A 19,354-nucleotide genomic window follows, 5' to 3' on the forward strand; every position below is an offset into this window, starting at 1 on the left:
GTAGACGCCCATAGTGATCTAAATCACATTAGGATTTTTGGCTTGTCTATGTGGGACGATTTTATATTTGCCCCAGGTGTGGTTTTCTGCAATTATTCTTCCAGGAATAACATTTCAGCCAACGCTGGGTGTTATTGTATTTTCAAAAATACATTCAAATGCAATCCATTCATACAATGACTTGAATACACCTCTTCTATGTTGAACGTGTTTTCAATTTCGAATTAAAATATGTTTTTAATTTATATTTGTAGCTTTGAGACATACGTTTTTATAAATATAAAGAAAGCACAATAAGAAAATAAAGAGAAAATAATAAAAGAAAAGACAGATTCAAATGAGTAAATAACCTTATATTATTATGACTATAACATTGATCATAGTACACAGTGTGGAAATTATTTAAAAATGAACTGATATTTCCATAATAGTGCATTATATGTACGTGCAGTTTACTGCATATTGATTTATTAACTGACATTGACATAAAGTTTACAAAATCCTTATAAATTAGAAACAGCAGAGAGAAAACCTGGGGGCTAAAACATTATAAACTCCAGTGACACTTGGTCAAATACAGATTCATTTGGCTGAAATCACTGTTGTTCAATCAGTCGGATTTTCAATACAGGTATCCAGTAGTAAGATGTGGCTGAGCATGACTAAATCCTCTTTTAGTGTGACAGTCCTAACAAGTGCTTTGTGATGTTTACTTGAATATTAGATCTAAGACATTTAACAAGCTTTTTTTTTTTCTTTGGTAAGAATGAGAAATCTTACTGTCACTTTCAAGTGTTAATGGCAAAACTGTCACAGTGTGTGTCTGCTCATGACACTTAAAGTGTTGCAGCATGTTTAACAGCTGGGGCTGTGAAGGCTCTCTCATAGTAGACACTGCAGCTGTGGGTAGTGCTCTTAATAGAACATCTTCGGTGTCTCACCGGATGGCGTGCTTCTGGAGACAGGATGACTGGACGTTAGGGCAGCTGTCCATTTTTAGGTGTCATTGCGCTTCAGAGAGGCGGATGTGGAAGGCCATGCGGGTTGAGAAAATGACGTAGTATGTTTGGAGAGGCTTTGAATCTGTAAAGAATTAGATCTGTATTACACAAAGACTACATATTCATATTGATTGAAAACATTATACAGAACCTAACAATTAAGGGCTGATTACATATTCTTTCTTCTGCACAACACAAAATATTTTCTCGTGTCGCACAGAAGCAAAAAGTCATACAGATTTGGAATGACATGAGGGTGAGTAAATGATGACAGAATTTTCATTTTTTAGGTGAACTATCCCTTTAAGGCACACAACACTAATGTTTCTATACTGACATTTGCATATGCAGAATTAACCACAATTGCCACAGAAAGTGAAAAAGATGTCTCACATATTTAGGCAAAAAAAAAAAAATGCCCTCATAGTGCATTTTTGTTTCTTTATCTATTATCTTGCGTTTGATAGGTCTATTAATTCTTAATATTCTGTTGCAGGCCTAGTAATAGATTTAGTATGTTTTTGCAGATGGCATAGTGACATGTAGAGACAGATATTTGCATTCATGCAGTCTTAAAGATCGGTTTTGTTGAATATAGTAAGTGTTTTTTTTTGTTTTTTTTCTGAATGAATAACAACAATAATAACGGGATAACTAATTATTCTAATTTAAATGCATTTAAAAAAATATTGATCTATTTTCATTTTTAACTGTTTTTATTTGAATTTTATTCATGCATTTATTTATTTTCTATTAATTTATTTGAATTATATTTTAAAATGAAAATGAATTCAAATTTATTATGTATTCAAATTTATTTAAACATTTAAACTTGTATTTAAAATTCCTAATATTCTGCTACCGTGGTCTACTTAGAATTGATGTTGTGATGAAAGTCCAACTCATTTGTGCTCTGTCTTCAGTCCTTTAATACTAAAGCTAATAGCAGTAAAGAGCAAATGTGAAGTCTAAGTACAGACACAGTCTATCTCTCACAGCGCAGCACAGAGTGTAAACGTGACAAACCTCCTATTCCTCACATCAAGAACAGGAAACCAAAGACAGACTTGAACAGACACTATGACTGCAGCAATAGGTCATTACTTCTGAAACACTGATGTATTTTTTCTTTCTCTGCTTTCTTCTTGGGCAGAGTCTTTCTGCATCTCTTTGGGGAGTACGTGATTGAAATAGCTGCATAAAGTAGCCGTGATAATGGTTTGAGGTTTCAAGGTTCTCAGAGCGTTCACTTTTATGAGAAGAAAGAATGAGATACAAGCTTTCACGACCACAGTGTTATTTCTAAATTTGAGACTACAGCTCAACCAGAGAGCAATCAAAGATGGCGCATGGCTTAGCAGCTCTTTAAATAAGGAGACATTGATCATAGCCACACGCATCTTTCAATTCAAAACCACGCTTGTGGGAATTAACGTTGAGAATGCATACATTCTTATTGCTGTTTAAAACACAACAGCATTATATTTCTACATCAGTACAGACTGCTTCTAGCTGTAGCAGAACTCTAACACAAAGAGTCTTGACTACAACATTTATGAGCTAAACACAATGCTATCAGTAACAAACCAGATTATGAGAAATAAGTATCCATCCAATTTAATGACTGGCTCCCATTGCCACCGAAACCACAGAAAATCAGTCAGCAAGCAGGAGGGGTTTAGGGGCTCTCACACCTACAGGCTATCTGATAGTGTCAGTTTTTCACCAGACCTCAAACCACTGAGAGTGTTTCTGTTCGCTACAGATAGGAAAGAGTAGGAAACATCATGGGCAAATTTATGCATCAGAATCAAAACTCCAGAAAAGTTTCTCTCTGTAAAATCAAGTCACTATTATTTGTATAGCGCTTTTAACAATGCAAATTGTATCAAAGCAGCTTTACATCAGCTTCACAGTATTTAAACGGGGAAATAGTTTGTCGAAATAGTGTCATTCTCCTCTGGCCAGACAAAATCAGCAGTTTAAATCTAGGCTAAAGCAGAGTCAGATTGTGCAAAGGACTCATCTGGTTCCTGTGGAACCAAACTCAAACGTCTCCATATATTGGAGAAAATATATCCATCTAGGTATTAAACAAGTTATCGGTTTTAAAAGATGTCCAAGAAATGTGTATGTGTGTGTGTTGTGTCATGCAACTACTCTGAGCTTTAACTTATACAATGCATTTGGGTCATTTCTGACCCAGAGGTCATTTTTTTTCAAATAAAATATGTAATATTTATTAAAAATATTTAATATTTAAATATTTTCTATTATTTTTAATAGAAAATATAAAAATAATAGAATAGAATATAAATGATCAAATAATTAAAAAAAATATATATATTTTTCACTTTTAGGACTGAATTTTATTGCTAAACATGAAAACACTATAAACAGACAAAAAATGCAAGTGACGTCGCAAATAAAGTATATCAAATGAACTGCAGCCCGAAGTGTTGTAGAGCAAAAGTTTTAATGCCACGTAGTCTAAATTTGATTAGTAAAATTCATATTTTATTAGAAAACATTCTAGAGTCATACCGATGTTGTTTTGGTGTTGTTTTTATTAGAAAAAGGTTTCATCAATAATTTTTTTTTCATTTTATGTTATACATTTTAAAGAATTTTTAAAAACAACACATTCAAATAGAAGTTCTCATAAATATTGATCATTTATTTTTCTTGTGTCACACCAGTTCTGCTATAGTGTAAGTATTATTTGATTATTATAATTTTTTTATTGAATAGTGGTAAGTGGCATGAGATCACATGGTTGAAAATTTTCGAAGTACAAGTTTATGTTTTACTTTGGCCCAGAATGTGAAAAAAGGTTTTTTTACGTCATAAAAAAGGGTTCGAAATCTGTGTATTAATACTAACAAAGGGATTTTTTTACTATGTGTGAAATCAAACTAAAATGATCAGAACTGATGATTCATCCATGTATGTTAGCAGCAGACTGATTGTTTGTCATGTGGCTTTATTCTCTTCTTGTTGCACCATGTGAACAGCAGTTTATCTCACCAGCACCTTTTTGACAATGCTATGTGGCAAGACAATAATGAACCAAGCAGCACGGTTAACCGGTTACAATGGGAGGAGGTCTTCCGTTATCTTTGTAATCAGCTATGCTCATCGTGAACCTGCACGCCGGGGTTGCTGGTTGTAAATCTAGTGAACAGTGGGGTGCTACAAATCACATGGAGGCAGACGTGTTGAGAGGTGCTAAGAGTTTCCTGGCCATTGTGTGGCTATTTGAGAAAATGTTCTCTCAATAAGGAGAAGTTTGGCTCCACAGCATGCGTGCGTGATCATGGCTCTGATGGCTTATTGGGACACGTGTATTTGACTAATTTCATTTCATGTCAGAAGTTTCGTTTTGGTTCCTCTGTGCCTTGATGTGCTGCAGTACCTAACATTAGCATGTTCATACATGTGTTAGCTTCTGACACACTAACACAGAGTCTAATTGTAATCTGCGGTCTTACTGGAAGATTTATTTGTCTGGGTGCACCACCTCGGCTTGGCGATATGTGTAAAACATGTGGCTAGCAAGTGACAATCAAAATTTAGAAAATCTTTACGTCTCAGAATAAGCTGCAGTTGAATTTCCTTGCTTAAAGTCATCATGAAATTAAAATTCACCCTGTCTATTTTGTAACTGCATGTTATCCGGAAGTAAGCTATTTTCTGTGAATGTGAAAGACTTTCACTTCATTAAGCAGAATAGGCAAATAACTAGAAGAATAACAGTTCAATAAACTGTAAAACTATTTCACTACAAACCAGTGTGTTTATGATTATAATGATAAATGAAAATAACATCATAAATACCAGTTTGCAATATCATGCAGTATACGTAAAATAACTGAATGTATGTGATATACAGTGGGTAAAATAAGTATTGAACACGTCACCATTTTTCTCATTAAATATATTTCTAAAAGTGCTGTTGACGTGAAATTTTCACCAGATGTCGGTAACAACACAAGTAATCCACACATACAAAGAGAACAATACAATACAATACAATACAATACAAATGAGTTCAGAAATTAAGTTCTGTGTAATAAAATGGAATGACCCAGGGAAAAAGCATTGAACACGCTTACTGAAATTGATTTAATACTTCGTACAAAAGCCTTTGTTGGTCATGACAGCTTCAAGACGCCTCCTGTATGGAGAAACTAGTCGTATGCATTGCTCAGGTGTGATTTTGGCCCATTCTTCCACACAAACAGTCTTCCATGAGCCTCTTCCATGAACTCTGATCTTTAGTTCTTTCCATAAATGTTCTATTGGATTCAAGTCAGGTGATTGGCTGGCCATTCTAGCAGCTTTACTTTCTTTCTCTGAAACCAGTTGAGAGTTTCCCTGGCTGTGTGTTTGGGATCATTGTCTCGCTGAAATGTCCACCCTCATCATCCTGGTTGATGGCAGCAGATTTTTATCAAGAATGTCTCAGTACATTTTTTCCATCCATCCTTCCTTCAACTATATGAATTTTGCCAGTGCTGCACCATGATGCTTTGGGGTGATGTGCATTGCCATTTGAACTCCAAACATGGTGTGTATTATGGCATCCAAAGAGTTCATTTTTTTTGTCTCATCTGACCAAACTATTTTCTGCCAGTATTTCATAGGCTTGTCTAAATGTTTAAACTTTAAACGAGCTTCAACATGCTTTTTCTTCAGCAATAGAGCCTTGTGTGGTGAGCGTGCATACAGGCCACGGTGGTTGAGTACATTACTTATTGTTTTCTTTGAAACAATTATACATGCTAATTCCAGGTCTTTCTAAAGCTCTCCACAAGTGATCCTTGGCTCTTGGATAACTCTTCTGATAATTATTTTACTCCTTTGTCAGAAATCTTGCGAGGAGCACCTGGTCGTGGCCAGTTTATGGTGAAACGATGTTCTTTCCACTTCCAGATTATGGCCCCAACAGTGCTCACTGGAACATTCAGAAGTATAGAAATCCTTCTGTAACCAATGCCATCAGTATGTTTTGCAACAATAACATTGCAAATGTCTTGAGAAAGCTCTTTGCGTTTACCCATCATGAGATGTTTCTTGTGTGACACGTTGGTCATGAGACAACTTTTTATAGGTCACCAGTTGGGACTGAACCAACTAATATTAATTTCCACTGACAAGGGGCAGGATTGCTTTCTTCCCTTTCTTCATGTGTTCAATACTTTATTACACAGAACTTCATCTCTGAACTTGTTTGTTTTGCTTTCTTTGTATGTATGGATTACTTGGATTGTTACCGACATCTGGTGAAAATTTCATGTCCAAAGCACCTTTAGAAATATATTTACTGAGAAAAATGGTGATGTGTTCAATACATATTTTACTCGCTGTATATTTCTTTCTTCTTTTTTTCCTCGTAAAATGTTATAACTCCAATAGAAATAACCAAGTCCTCACTCTACATTGTTTCTTTTATGATAATGTTTAGGCCCATTCATGCCATGAACGATAAATAGAAAGATAACTATTATGATAACTATATTATCATCCACTCCAACAGATGTTTTTGTAAGGTTCTGTTGTGCACTGTTTTACATTCTCATGCTCTTTAAAGTTGAGTATATTCTGATTGGGTGTCAATGTTTCTATCATTCATCAGTTGATAAGTTGGTAAAAATGTTCTAAAAGTGATTCAGACTATATTATTCCTCCGTGTTGGACTTTTCTATTCTCATAGAATTGAAAGGATTATTACAACTTTATAGTGATGGTTATCGTTTTAGTTATCATCTTTGGTTTGGATAGGCCTTCACGCTCAGAGGTGGGTAGTAACGAGTTACATTTACTTCGTTACATTTACTTGAGTACATTTTTTGGGTAACTAATACTTTTAGAGTATATTTAAAAATGGGTACTTTTACTCTTACTCAAGTACATTTTTAGTGAAAAAACGGTACTTTTACTTCGTTACTGTGGGCGACGCTCCTCTCGTTGCTTTATCTTAATGCATTAAAAATCCTTCAATTTATTCCAAGCGCGCCGTCTACTTTTTTTTTTTTTTTCTGGGCAATGAGCGATGCCCGTTCGCGAATGATTCATTCTTTTGAGTCAATTCTGTTCGAAGGCTTGATCAAACCAGTTGGCAGACCAGTGAATCGGTTCGCGAATCAGTTTGAATGATTCGTTCAGTTCCCTGCCGCACCCCGCACGCGCTGAGTCTGAAGCGGCTCTCACTCAGAGTTGTAACATCAAGAGCGTTGAAGACGTGGAAAGGCTATTGCTAGCTATGAAGATCTTTATTAGATGAACACCGCGTGTGCTGTCGGTTCCACAGGTATAGATTCGATTACAGTACACGATACCATGACATTACCAATTTGTTGTACATGTACCTTCTATACAATGTATAATTTATTCATTGTCACAGAGTATGAAATAAACAGCCGCCAAACCCGCCTTAGTTCCAGGAGGAATGCCTTGCCAAGACACAATTAATATTGATATTTTCACAATATTTACGCTTGCAGAAATAAAGCCTACATTTGTTTACATTTTGCAGAACAGACGGAAGAAGTGCATTTGTTTCGTTATGTTCAGATGTTCTGTAGCGGTCATGTGAGGAGTTTTCACTCTTCTCCGTGTCAGAGGTTATATACATTTATAATACATAATTAAACTTTAAAATATAATTTAATTTAACTCAGTGATGCAAATCAGAATTTGTATCAGCTGTTACTCCAGTTTTCAGAGTCATATGATCCTTCAGAAATCATTCAAATATATTGATTTATAACCAGTGTTGTTGAAAAAAAAAAATAATAATAATAAAAAAAAAAAACAGCATATGCTGGTTAGGTATGTTTTGAAGCTGGGATGTTGGTTTGTGCTGTCATGTGCTGGTCTTGAGCTGGTGCTCAAACCAGCATCCCATGCTTCAAAACATGCTTTTTTTTCAACAGGGAACAGTTTTGCTGCTTAATATTTTTTGGAACCTGTGACATTTTGTTCAGGATTCTTTTATGAATAGAAAGCTAAAAAAAAAAAAAACAGCATTGATAATAAATCAGGCTGATAAAAATTCTGATTTGCATCACTGAAATAAATTACATTAAAAAAAAAAAACATTAAAAGTATTTTGAACGGCAGTGTGTGTGTGTGTATATAAAAAATGTATCTAAATATCTATATATCTAAATAAAAATAGACTATATTCAGTATATCCAAAGTAACTAGTAACTAACTACTTGAGTAGTTTTTTTATCCGATACTTTTTTACTCTTACTCAAGTAACTATTCAGACTATTACTTTTACTTTTACTTGAGTAAATATTTCTTCAAGTACTTTTACTTTTACTTGAGTACAGTTTTCGGGTACTCTACCCACCTCTGTTCACGCTCAGATGTACGTCACAATATTACTGAAAAAAAGCTGTCACTACTTCTGTATCATGGCAACTTTAAACCTTCAAAAGGCATACAAATTCTGTCATTAATTACTCATTGTCATGTCATTCTGAGCCTGACGTTTGTTCATCTTCAAAAAAAAAACACATAAGCATTTTTAATGAAACCTGAGACATTTCTGTCCCTCCACTGAAAGTCGAATTTCTTTCAAAAGTTGATTTTTCAAAAAGTTCATAAAGACATTGTAACAGCAATCCATATTAATTTGAGCGGTGTAATTCAAGTCTTTTGATAAGTTTTTATGATGAACAGATTTAATATTTTAACATATAAACACTGATCAACACACATACATAGAGCACATCAAATACGATAAACAGAAGCATAACCATACTTGCTTGATACATGATAGCAAACCTCATTAAGGGTGATTTAACCCTTTAACGTCAGACTTTAATTTTCATTTGTGAATTAGCTAAAATGACCATAAATACTGATTGTCCAATCACTCATGAGCAAAACTGACATTCAGTCTGTGAAGCTATATGGATAAGTACACTGCTGGGAAAATTGAAGTGCAAAAAGAGAAAGTGATGTGCCATGAAATGAAAAAGGTCAAACATACTTGAAATTGTAAGTCGGTGATCTGCTTTTGAAGAACTGCAATGGTGGCTAAGTTTGCTGCTTCTTTGTCCTGCTCTTCTTTTTGCTGCATGGGGAAAAGGTAAACACTTCTTAAAGTCACTGAAGCACAGCAAATGAAGCCACAATATGAGCAGTAAAGTAACATATACCCCCGGTTTCACAGACAAGGCTTAAGCCTAGTCCCAGACTAAAGTGTAAATCTGAACTGTTTCAACTGAAAGAAACTTGCACTGACTGACCTTAAAATATATCAGTGCCATTGTTTTGTCTCAAGATACACACCAGTTATGTTTTTTTTTATACTAAGGGCCGTTGAATGCTTGAATCTGATTGGCTCCCGAACGTTCTAAGGTGTGCAATTATTTTCAGGGAAACGCACGGTGAACGTAGTTCCAGGCAGCTCTTGACTGCATTACATGACCGTATCACTTCGCCAAAGGATTTCTGTTATTTCAAAGGTCTTACAACAGCAAAATAACCAAAACCCACAATGACACTGACCAAACAAATAAATATAGTAAACAAAAGGATAAAAACGACAGATCATGTCCTTCGCTTTGCTTCGTGGCCGCATCACCACCTCGGGTGTGCATTATTTTTCTAATAATTCAACGGCCCGTCGTCAATTACTCCTTACCTAAGACATGTTAATAAAAATGACTTAAATGTCCTTATTGAACTATGGCCTAATCATGGCTTAGTCTAAGCCCCGTCTGTGAAACCGGGCCTCGGTGTTTTGAAATTAGACTTAAACTCATCCGAATCTTTTCATCTACCACCATCACACCAGATTAGCCCATACGGTGCAGAACTCTTTTGCAGTGACATTAATGCAAGCAGTTGTCTGTTTCACATCACTGTAAAGTGAGATACAGTGTTGGCATTTTCTTGCAAAATCACTTCTGCATAAAAGAGCTGATAGACAAGTACAATGTGGAGGCCTGGTCTGAGTGTGTGAACTACGCCAGCATCTGAAGATTTGGCCAGCAGAGTGAGAAAGATGTTATCATAGATCTGCTTCTAGAAAAGCAGAAGCTACCGGTTCTCTCAAAGCTGTTTGGCTGATCAACAGACAGTCCAATCTTGCACATGTGTGTCATATGTCATGTGTGATGAATAAATGGAACAGTCGCCGATCTGAGCTTTACAAATGAACTATGTTTTTGGATATGGACTGTGATTAGAGCTCATGGAAAAGGCTTGTATATTGTGAGGTGCTTTCATTTCCTCTGTCAGTGACTGTCAGTCAGAAAATGAGTTAAAGGAATATTCCGGGTTGCTAGTTATGCTAAATAGACTGCATTTCGGCATAATATGAATTATCACAAAAATCCCAAAAAATTGCAATTGCAATGGAAATAAATAAGTCTAATATTTGGAGATTTTAAAAGCAGAAATGTGTAGTTTAAAATTTCATACAAGCACTTACATTAATTCTTCTATTAAAACTAGAGCTGTTTCAATCATATTTTAGTGTTCATGGCATTGTGTTGTCATGGTCACAAAGTTTTCAAATTGAATATAAGAACAATGTTATTTCACACCAGAATCATGATAATGCTCATATGGTTTACGTCTTGTGGTTGTACAATTGAAACAGTGTTTTAGTATTTTAACATGTACGAATTGGCCCTATTCACTATCATTGTAAGTGCCTCACTGTAACCCAGATTTTTTCTTTTTTGAAGAAAAGTGTAGACAGTTGGGAACCACTTTTTGTGGTTTCATGCCACAAATGCTGTTGACTGCGCTTAACTTGTGCTCAACCTAAAATATTCTTTTAAGGGGTGAGTGAGAGAAATTTAATGATGCTCTTTGTCCAGACCAGGATTAATTTAGCCTGAAGGAAGTCAGCGAGGGTAAATGATACTGTAATTAGACACCTCCAGACTGTCAAATAGCAGATGATGTCAGGTGTGGTGTTACCTTGTATTGAACAGTTGAAAACTGCCGTCTGCTCTGTTGTAATTGGCTGCGCAGATCTTGGTTCTGAGATGTCAGCTCCTGTAGATGATCTTGCTGGCTGTTTATGTGCACTTCAATTCGTTTTAGCTGGCTACTGTAAATTTTGTTCTGTAGTGAGAAGAGAACCGTTAAAATAAGAGGATTGAATTAGGTCACATTTAACAACCCCATGTCAGGACATAGTTTAGCATTGATTTGCAGTAGTATTAACCGTGTAAGTGATTTCAGTTTGTCAGAATCTGATTTAGGTGTCCTGTCTTTCGCACCCGTAGACATTTCTAGACTTCTTTGTAATGTTTCCCAATCAGAGATAAGAATCATTTTGAAATCTCAGGATGTTTCATCATGATGCAATGACACTGACAAATTCTGTTGGTAACTGAAATATGTATGCATTTAAAATAAACAAATCAAAAATAACACCAAAATAATTACCAAAAAGTTATACAAGGGGTTTTATCTCAAAAAAGTCGGAAAAGAAGATAAATACTGAATGAAATGCAGTAAATCAAATGCATTGTTATAATAAATAATTATGATGTAATGTAATGATAACTTTATTATAGGCCTATATTAAACTAAATAATATTACATATTTCATATTATAACATGCATCAGCAAGCGAGGTCCCATTTTTTAATTTTCCTAGTTAATCATTGTGAATAATGAATCACCACCAGCCACACACTGGAAAAATTGGTGTAAGATTTACTTTTTCGAAGAAACAATTTTCACTATAATAAAGTAGCCTACTAATAATCAGAAATGGTAAGTAACGTTGATTTCAATATAACATTCATAAACGTTAGTAAATTAATACAGGAAACTAATTAATACATTTCACATTTGAAACTTAATAGAGTCCATGTTATTGAAGCATAATCATCAATCACAAAGTTGAATCACTTCAATATTTTTGGTTCATTGTTTCATAATTTATTTTTACAATAAAGTATTAAACTTTTCCGTTTCTATCTGCATATATATATATATATATATATATATATATATAATTTAATGTTGAACATCACGGAAGTATGAAATGAAGGCCAATATTATAAGTAGGCTAAGTCTGATTCGACGCTTACATTCGAATTACTGGCTGTGTCAAAGTTAACAGTGTAAAAGCTCAAAGATTGATTGCGGCAATTTCTTTCTTTTCTCTTCTTTAGAGAAAGATAAAGACAAATACAGCAAAAAGACTGAAAGCCGTCATCCTCTCACGCAGCACGACTGAAGCGAAACGGATTGCGCGATTCACACAGCGCTGCTGCCTTGATCTGCGTCGTGTCCTCGGCGGCTCGTGATGATCAGTGCGCGCACCAATGGTTAGTTCAAGAAACGCTACTAGAGCGGTTTAATTCCCACACTTTAATGGTATTTATAGCGTCTGAGAAAGAATTATCTCAGCTTGCAGATCTGTATGCAAGTGTGAAAGAGAGGGACCTTTATTGGTTTATTGTAGAGATTCAAATTTAAATATATGCTAGGCTTTCGTTATTTACGTCTCAGTGGTTATCCCCTTGCACGCGTGCAAATGCAAGGTTGTTATAGAGCCTATTTTTATAATATCATATTTAATGTATAGCCTATATTAAATGCACTTAATATTATAGTTTATTTAAGTGTCAAAATTTTACTTAAAACCAGTTCCAGGAGTAAGCGATCAGAACTAAGCGTCCATTGCTCTTCTATCCCTCATATTGCAGTGCATAAAGTTGTAAGCCAGCAGATATTATCAGCCGAGGGTTTTAACCTCTGTCTGCAGCTTCATCAGTCTGTGGCGGCTCTCTTTAAGCGCGGCTTGAGTGCGTGTTTCCTTTAGTCTTGTGCTTAACAGCTCCACCTGCAGTTCATTTTGTGCGCTGCTGACCTTTTGCTGACCTCCGCAATGCACCTGCTGCCTCTGGGAGAGAGACAGTGAGGTTTTGATAAGCCTTACTTATGGTAAATTGAACACTGAATATCTTCTTTTCTTTACCCCCATCCAAAGTTACCTGCCATTTCTCCTCTAGGTCTTTAATGCGTTGTTTTAGCACTTTGAGTTCAGTAAGTGCCTCTGCTTCCTGTAATCTACAGCTGATCAGCTCCGTCTGCAGATACCTCACACTGTCCTCATTAGGCACATCGCTGCTCTACAACATAGACACACACACATTTTTGATTACGGAAGCAACCCAAACCTGTCTAAACATCAGCATGTGATGTCTAACATGTTTTAACTCACTATAGCCTATGAATAAACTAAGGATGACCTATTTTTGTAGGCCATAACCTGGAAAAGAGTTGAGTTTGAGTACTTCTGGTTCCATCGTTCTGAAGTAAATCATGCTTTTGGAAACTATTCTAACTCAACCGCTCTCTTTTTTTAAATAAAGACTGAAAGAGCTTAGCATTGGTGACATTTAGCTTTTTGCTTCTGATGATTGTATTTAGGCTTCAAAATCCATTATATTTGTGTTCATTTGTGAAGACTATCATGATTAACAAAATGTGTAAGAATCATAAACGTTTATTGGATGCAAAGCTTTTTTCTGCAGTAATCCAAAATGCAATGGAAAAGTCCTACTGACTTTTTTTGTTGCAGAAACCCGGGGGATGCTAACTTTTGAGTTGGCCTACAATATTAGGTCATCACTGCAGCACTCTAAGACTGTGCTTAGTACTTCATATTAATGTATGTAAAACTAGTCTGCATGGAAGATTTGACTTCATTTTGACCTCTTCCGTCTGCAAGATGTTTGCCTGCATCTCTTTTAAAGCGCTTTGTGACCTGGCTGTGTTTAGCCGAGTTTTCTCCAGTTCTTTCTTCAGCTGTGACACCAGTTTTTCTGAGCACCTCTGGGAGGTCGGCACATGTGGGAATAAGAGCATGAACATACCTTTAGAAAACAAATCATCAACATTAACATAGGCACTGCAATGCACTTACCTTCTCCAGTAAGGCAAGCCTCTGCTTTAAATGTTTGTTTTCTGAAGAAAGTCCCTTGACATAAGGCAAGAGAGAAAAATAAGTATTTTCAGTGGCTGAAAATGGCTTTGGTTTTGATTCATAATCTGAAGACCGATTTTTCTGAACTGTTGAGAAATATTATATGAAGAGAAACAAACAAGCACTCACATTTAGTTCTTCCTGCTCCTCCAGCATTTTTGTCTTGATAGATGCATACTCTTGTCTCAATCTAAAACCAATAAAATCAATCATTTTGTTTGCATAGACAATTGGATATAAACATGGGAACAAGACAAAAATGGAAGGAAAAACACATACTGTTTCATTCTGCTGGGGTTGTATTTTATTTGATATGCTGCTTCAATGATTCTATCAGGATCTGAAGCCCATGATTCCAGATTCTGCAAGCACTGAAAACAACAGAATCACTCTGAACACCAAGAAAATTCAAAGTGGCAGTATTTCAAAGACATGATGATTGAAAAACATTTTAAAAATCTCTTAACGCTGCACTCTAAAAAATGCTAGGTCAAATATGGACAAACCCAGCGATTGGGTTAAACATTTAACCTAACTGTTGGTTGAAAACAACCCAATCGCTGGGTTTGTCCATATTTAACCCAGCATTTTTTAGAGAGTGGCAAACAAAAACTAAACAAAAATTTAGTTTCATTGAGGTGCTCCATTACGTTCATCATTTCCTCTACATCAAGTTTGATGAGTTCTGTCTGCTTCATGTGAAGTAAAGCCAAACCAACGCGGAACACGATCTCCAAACCCTACAAACACATGTATATAATCACTGATATTGTCAGTCAATACTAAATACTAAAATTACTGTTACAGACTGTAACTGTTCAAATTCATGAAATAAACTAAAGTTAAATTGAAATATTAAAAAACTAATCCAAAAAAACAACATAATTACAAAAACTGAAAATATAAAAATAAAAGCTAATCCAAAACACTAAAATAGAATATAAGTAATACTAAAATATCACTGGCTGGTTATTTCTTATCCATTATCTATAAATTTTATATAGAAATGACAAGACGTGCAGTGTGAAGTGATGGGTTATGATGAGATGCAGTGATGTGATTTATTGTACCTCACACATAAAGATATCAAAAATCCTAATGGCAGCTCTGATCGGTAAAGATGCGAGGAGGATGTTGAGAAACCAAGAGGAGGAGAACATAGAGGTGTGAAAACCCTGAGTCTGGAAGTGGGAATGAAGCTCAGGAAGTTGATCCTGTCAGGAAGAGAAAAATATTATCAGACAACAGATGAGTGGAGTAAGATGTGTCGCCCCCTTTAGCTACAAAATTGTATACCGTTTTTTTTCATGTGACCATGTATTGGTAAGCATTTTTATGCTAAACAACATTTTATGTCCAAGGAAATTTTTAGGTCAAATAACAAATATCATATACAGTACTATGCAATTCACAAGGGTCATTTTTATAATTCTTTAAAGAATTAATAGTTAAATACTGTTATTTTAACATTTCTGCTCATCAAAGAATCCTGAAAAAAAAGTTATCAGTTTCAAGAAAATATTAAGCAACACAACTGTTTTCAATGTATTCTAAATGTATTCTAATTTCTCATTGCTTAACACCAATTCTGGACATCTACAACAAAGTTCTTGTCAAATGTGCAATTCTCAGAAATCTGACATTTATCAGGAAATGAAAAGATTCATCAGCAGATCGTTTGTGACATGCTTTATGTGGCTTACTCAGCTCAACGTTTTTGGAAAGGACATTTTACAAATAATCCATGTGCTTCAAGTGTTTACCTTAATCATAGCGTCAAACTGGTGAATGCAGCAGCCGAGTTCAACCATATTGGATCTATACAGATCCCTCATTCTGAAGTCCTTCATTAGCCTCACAAAAATGTAGAAGGCCTCCTCTTCAGCCATCTAAAAGGTGATCGTCTCAATTCATTGACTGGTACTAGCAACAATTTGTAACTACAATTTCAATTTAAAAAAAGCAATTCATTACCTGTGTGAGCAATACACCTACAATAAACACACTTCCCTGACAGTAGCCAATCTCTCGGTCTAAGATTGAGTAAGCCTGTAATTAAAACCACATTGTGTTATCTAAATGTTTTTTCCATATGATCACAGGTAGAGTTTCTTGGTCGTCTAACCTTCAGAACATTAAACAGTGGTTTCTGGCAGGTAGCATCCTTGCTGTGAAAGAGCTGGTGTTGAGGGAGGATACGTGTCAGGTCTCTGAGTATCAGCGTCTCAGAGGGAGACGAGCTCTTCAGCAGATCTGAGTACTTCTGCCGCACGGCCACATTCTGAGTGTCACACAACAGCTGCCACACAGCGGGCCGCAGGTGAGCAGGGACACCCCTCCTGATCAGCACCTGAGGGAAGAATGGTACGGCGTGATGAGACTGAAATCATGATATGAAACTGGTGGACCCATGAGTTGGTTACCTTGATCTGTCCCACTTTTCTCTTGCACCAGTCGTCCCATTCTTTAATAACATTACCCCATACGTCATCCTCAAAAGAGAAGGTTTTGGGTGAGGTGGGACTTCGCAGGACCCCATTCAGAGGGTACAGAGACTTACTGTCAGTCTCCAGCAGTCTGTTGAGAAAAATAGCCTGTTTAGGAGTGATCTTCTCAAGTTCATACATCAAACAGAACTGAGTGATTAATTATTAAGCCCGGGACACACTGCACGATTTTCGGCTGTCCCAGACGAAAGACTGGCATCGTGAAATAATCACAGTGATTTCTGATTCGCCACGATTGTTTCACGATGCCAATCTTTCGTTTGGGACAGCCACAAAATGTGCAGTGCTGGGGGTATTTCATGGAGAGGTTTGAGAACCACTGCTTTACAATCATCCAAAAGAAGTCAACATTTAAGCTGTGTAAAATTATATAAAACATGTAGTAATGTATACATACATTATTTGAAATACATCTAGCCTAATAGTGTTTATTCTGAGTGTACTGTATATGGAAATAAATGAAACAAATAAATAAATAGCATAATTTTGAAAAGTACTATTTTGAAATGTATGATAAACATGAATATATTACAGCGGTGGCCAAAATGATTAGAACACTAGTATTTTCACCAACTAAAAAATGTTTTTAAGTCAGTTATTTCTATCTTTTGCGGTAGTTTGTCCAGTGAGATTTTTGTTTGCACGAGGAGTCTGACAACAGCCAGAGATCTGATCTGATCATCATCCAGTCTGTCTGGAATCACATAAAGAAACAGAACAAACTGAGACAGACTAAATCCAGAAGAACTGTGACAACGTCTCCAAGATGCTTCAAGAGAGCTCCCTGCAAATACCTGAAAAACTATGCGCAAGTGCACCTAGAGCAAAAGCTGCTTTAAATGCAAAGGATGGTCACACCACATGTTGATTAATTTAGTTAATAGAAGTTAATTGATAATCTGTGTTTTTTTTTTTTTTGACAGCATCCTCATTTTACAGCATTTTTACACAAGTGCCTAAAACTTTTAACAGTACTGCAGCTTTGCAGGGAGGTCTCTTGAAGCATCTTGGAGACGTTGCCACAGTTCTTCTGGATTTAGTCATTTTTTAGCTGGTGAAAATATAGTGTTCTAATCATTTTGGCCACCACTGTAAATATACATAATACATATAATAATGTTGGTTTGATGCTAAATGTTAATAAAATAAATAAAAAACAAATAAATAGCATACTTTTGATAAGTATATTTTGAGATGTATGATCAACATGGTATTCGTGAATGTGTGTGTGTGTGTGTACTGGTATTCACTATGTTATGGGAACCAAATCTTGTATAGTAATACCTGTAAATTTGGGGGATATTTTTTTAGGTCCCCATGAGGAAACAAGCTCATAAATAATCAAACAGAATGAAGTTTTTTTTGAAAATGAAAACAAGTTTGGCACACAGTGTAGAAAAAAGAGATGTCTCACTAATGTAATGAGTAACTTTTTAGTTTAAGTTGTTTCTATAGGAAGCAGCGTGGTATGGGTGTGAAGAAGTGACCTGTTCTGTTCCTCTAGTTTAGCGAGTAAGTTCATCTCATCCACACTGAGCTCAGATCCCGTTGAGGGAGACAGAGATGGTACAGTCAACGAGTCCATATGTAACACTCAGAGCGAAGCAGGACGCCTTAGAAACCGAGTATCTCTCTTCAATGAGCTAAAACATCATTAAATGACAGAAACACACAAAATACAAAAAAAGTGCTTATGGATATATATATTTGACCGTCTATGTATATCATATATATAACATATCAGTGCATTGCTTTTTTCATACACGTATCACAACTAGATTATACTGTATATCATATTTTATGACCTTTACATCAGGATCTTCGGCCTCATAATAGTGAAAACTGGGATTTCTTACCAGCATGCAAGATTCTTGGCATTTGAGGGTGCAAATATCTCCACAAAATCTTTCCTCTGTCAAACTTGTTCCAGTGACATAAGGTGTCACAGCAGGTTCTTCCATACCGCAGAGGAAAAAAACAACAAAACAACAAGAGAATCACATGTCGCTTTATAGCAGAGTCTCACAAGCTGGTCAAAGTTCCTCAAAATAACAGCTCTGCAGTGACTCAGGAGCTTGTTTTTAAAGTAACCTGTCTGAGTGAACAACTTCCTCTTACAACTTCTTTTAATTTTTAGCTGACAAATATGGGCCCCGAGATAACGTTTACCTTAGGGACTCTGCCTGCCAAGAGAGTCTTTTGCATTGCTAATCTCATCCAGTGCTGTGTGACAGAGAGCTTTGACAGAGAAGATATGCAGAAAGGAAGTTTTAGGGTCAACAGGACTGTGTGTCAACTACATCTACTTTTTGCACCACCCTATTTTAAGGAAGTTCACATGGTTTGTTTGCAACCCTATATGAACATTTTCACACCACATTTATTCACACCACTTTACAAACTGTGACATTTACTAAAATTCTAAACAAGGGTTAACTAATGCGTTTATTTGTTTTATTGTCTATTTAGTCTGCATTTAGCCCCTCATATGTATTTATTATTTGTGTGTACTGTGTTAGTGTATATTGTTGATTATATTGTTAATTGCAACTTGTGAATACTTAACAAGAATAAGTGCATTTCACTATGGCATCCTGTACATTTCAGACACGTTAAAAAACTAAATCTTGTGAAAAAGAAGTACACTTTAGCATACTTTTAAAAATAGTCTATGTATTATGGAAATATAAGTGTGAAATAAATGTAATGTTAATTGTTAATTGCATGTTAATTGCAATTAAATAAAAATACATTATATTAAATGCAATTATCTGAACTTTCTGACCTGATTACATCGTTACGTGTAATTTCATAATTACTTATAGTGTTGAAATATGGTTAAAGTGTACTGTTAAATGTAC

At 35.6% G+C, this 19,354-nt stretch overlaps 1 protein-coding gene across 1 annotated transcript; it reads right to left on the reverse strand.

Annotated features, from left to right (window-relative positions):
- Positions 1-338: 338 nt before the first annotated feature.
- On the reverse strand, positions 339-18,582 carry evi5a (ecotropic viral integration site 5a). The gene is made up of 17 exons (XM_058764297.1): positions 18,350-18,582; positions 17,981-18,136; positions 16,410-16,563; positions 16,112-16,336; positions 15,961-16,035; positions 15,750-15,875; positions 15,057-15,200; positions 14,637-14,726; positions 14,266-14,357; positions 14,116-14,176; positions 13,927-13,980; positions 13,716-13,835; positions 12,992-13,129; positions 12,751-12,900; positions 10,956-11,102; positions 9,010-9,093; positions 339-1,083 (listed from the first exon to the last, which is right to left on the reverse strand). The coding sequence occupies exons 2-17, from the start codon at positions 18,076-18,078 to the stop codon at positions 997-999; spliced, it is 1,845 nt and encodes a 614-aa protein (XP_058620280.1). The 5' UTR covers positions 18,079-18,136; positions 18,350-18,582; the 3' UTR covers positions 339-996.
- Between the last annotated feature and the right edge of the window lie 772 nt (positions 18,583-19,354).

The sequence above is a fragment of the Onychostoma macrolepis genome, chromosome 02, assembly GCF_012432095.1.
Source record: "Onychostoma macrolepis isolate SWU-2019 chromosome 02, ASM1243209v1, whole genome shotgun sequence".
NCBI lineage: Eukaryota > Metazoa > Chordata > Actinopteri > Cypriniformes > Cyprinidae > Onychostoma > Onychostoma macrolepis.

Bases quoted from the DNA above. Each gene is read 5' to 3' on its own strand.
- evi5a (XM_058764297.1), bottom strand. From the start codon at position 18,078: ATGGACTCGTTGACTGTACCATCTCTGTCTCCCTCAACGGGATCTGAG. The intron at 16,564-17,980 runs GTCACTTCTTCA...TTTTCTCAACAG, and splicing joins AAACTAGAGGAACAGAACAG to ACTGCTGGAGACTGACAGTA. The intron at 15,876-15,960 runs GTAATGAATTGC...ATCACCTTTTAG, and splicing joins TAGGTGTATTGCTCACACAG to ATGGCTGAAGAGGAGGCCTT.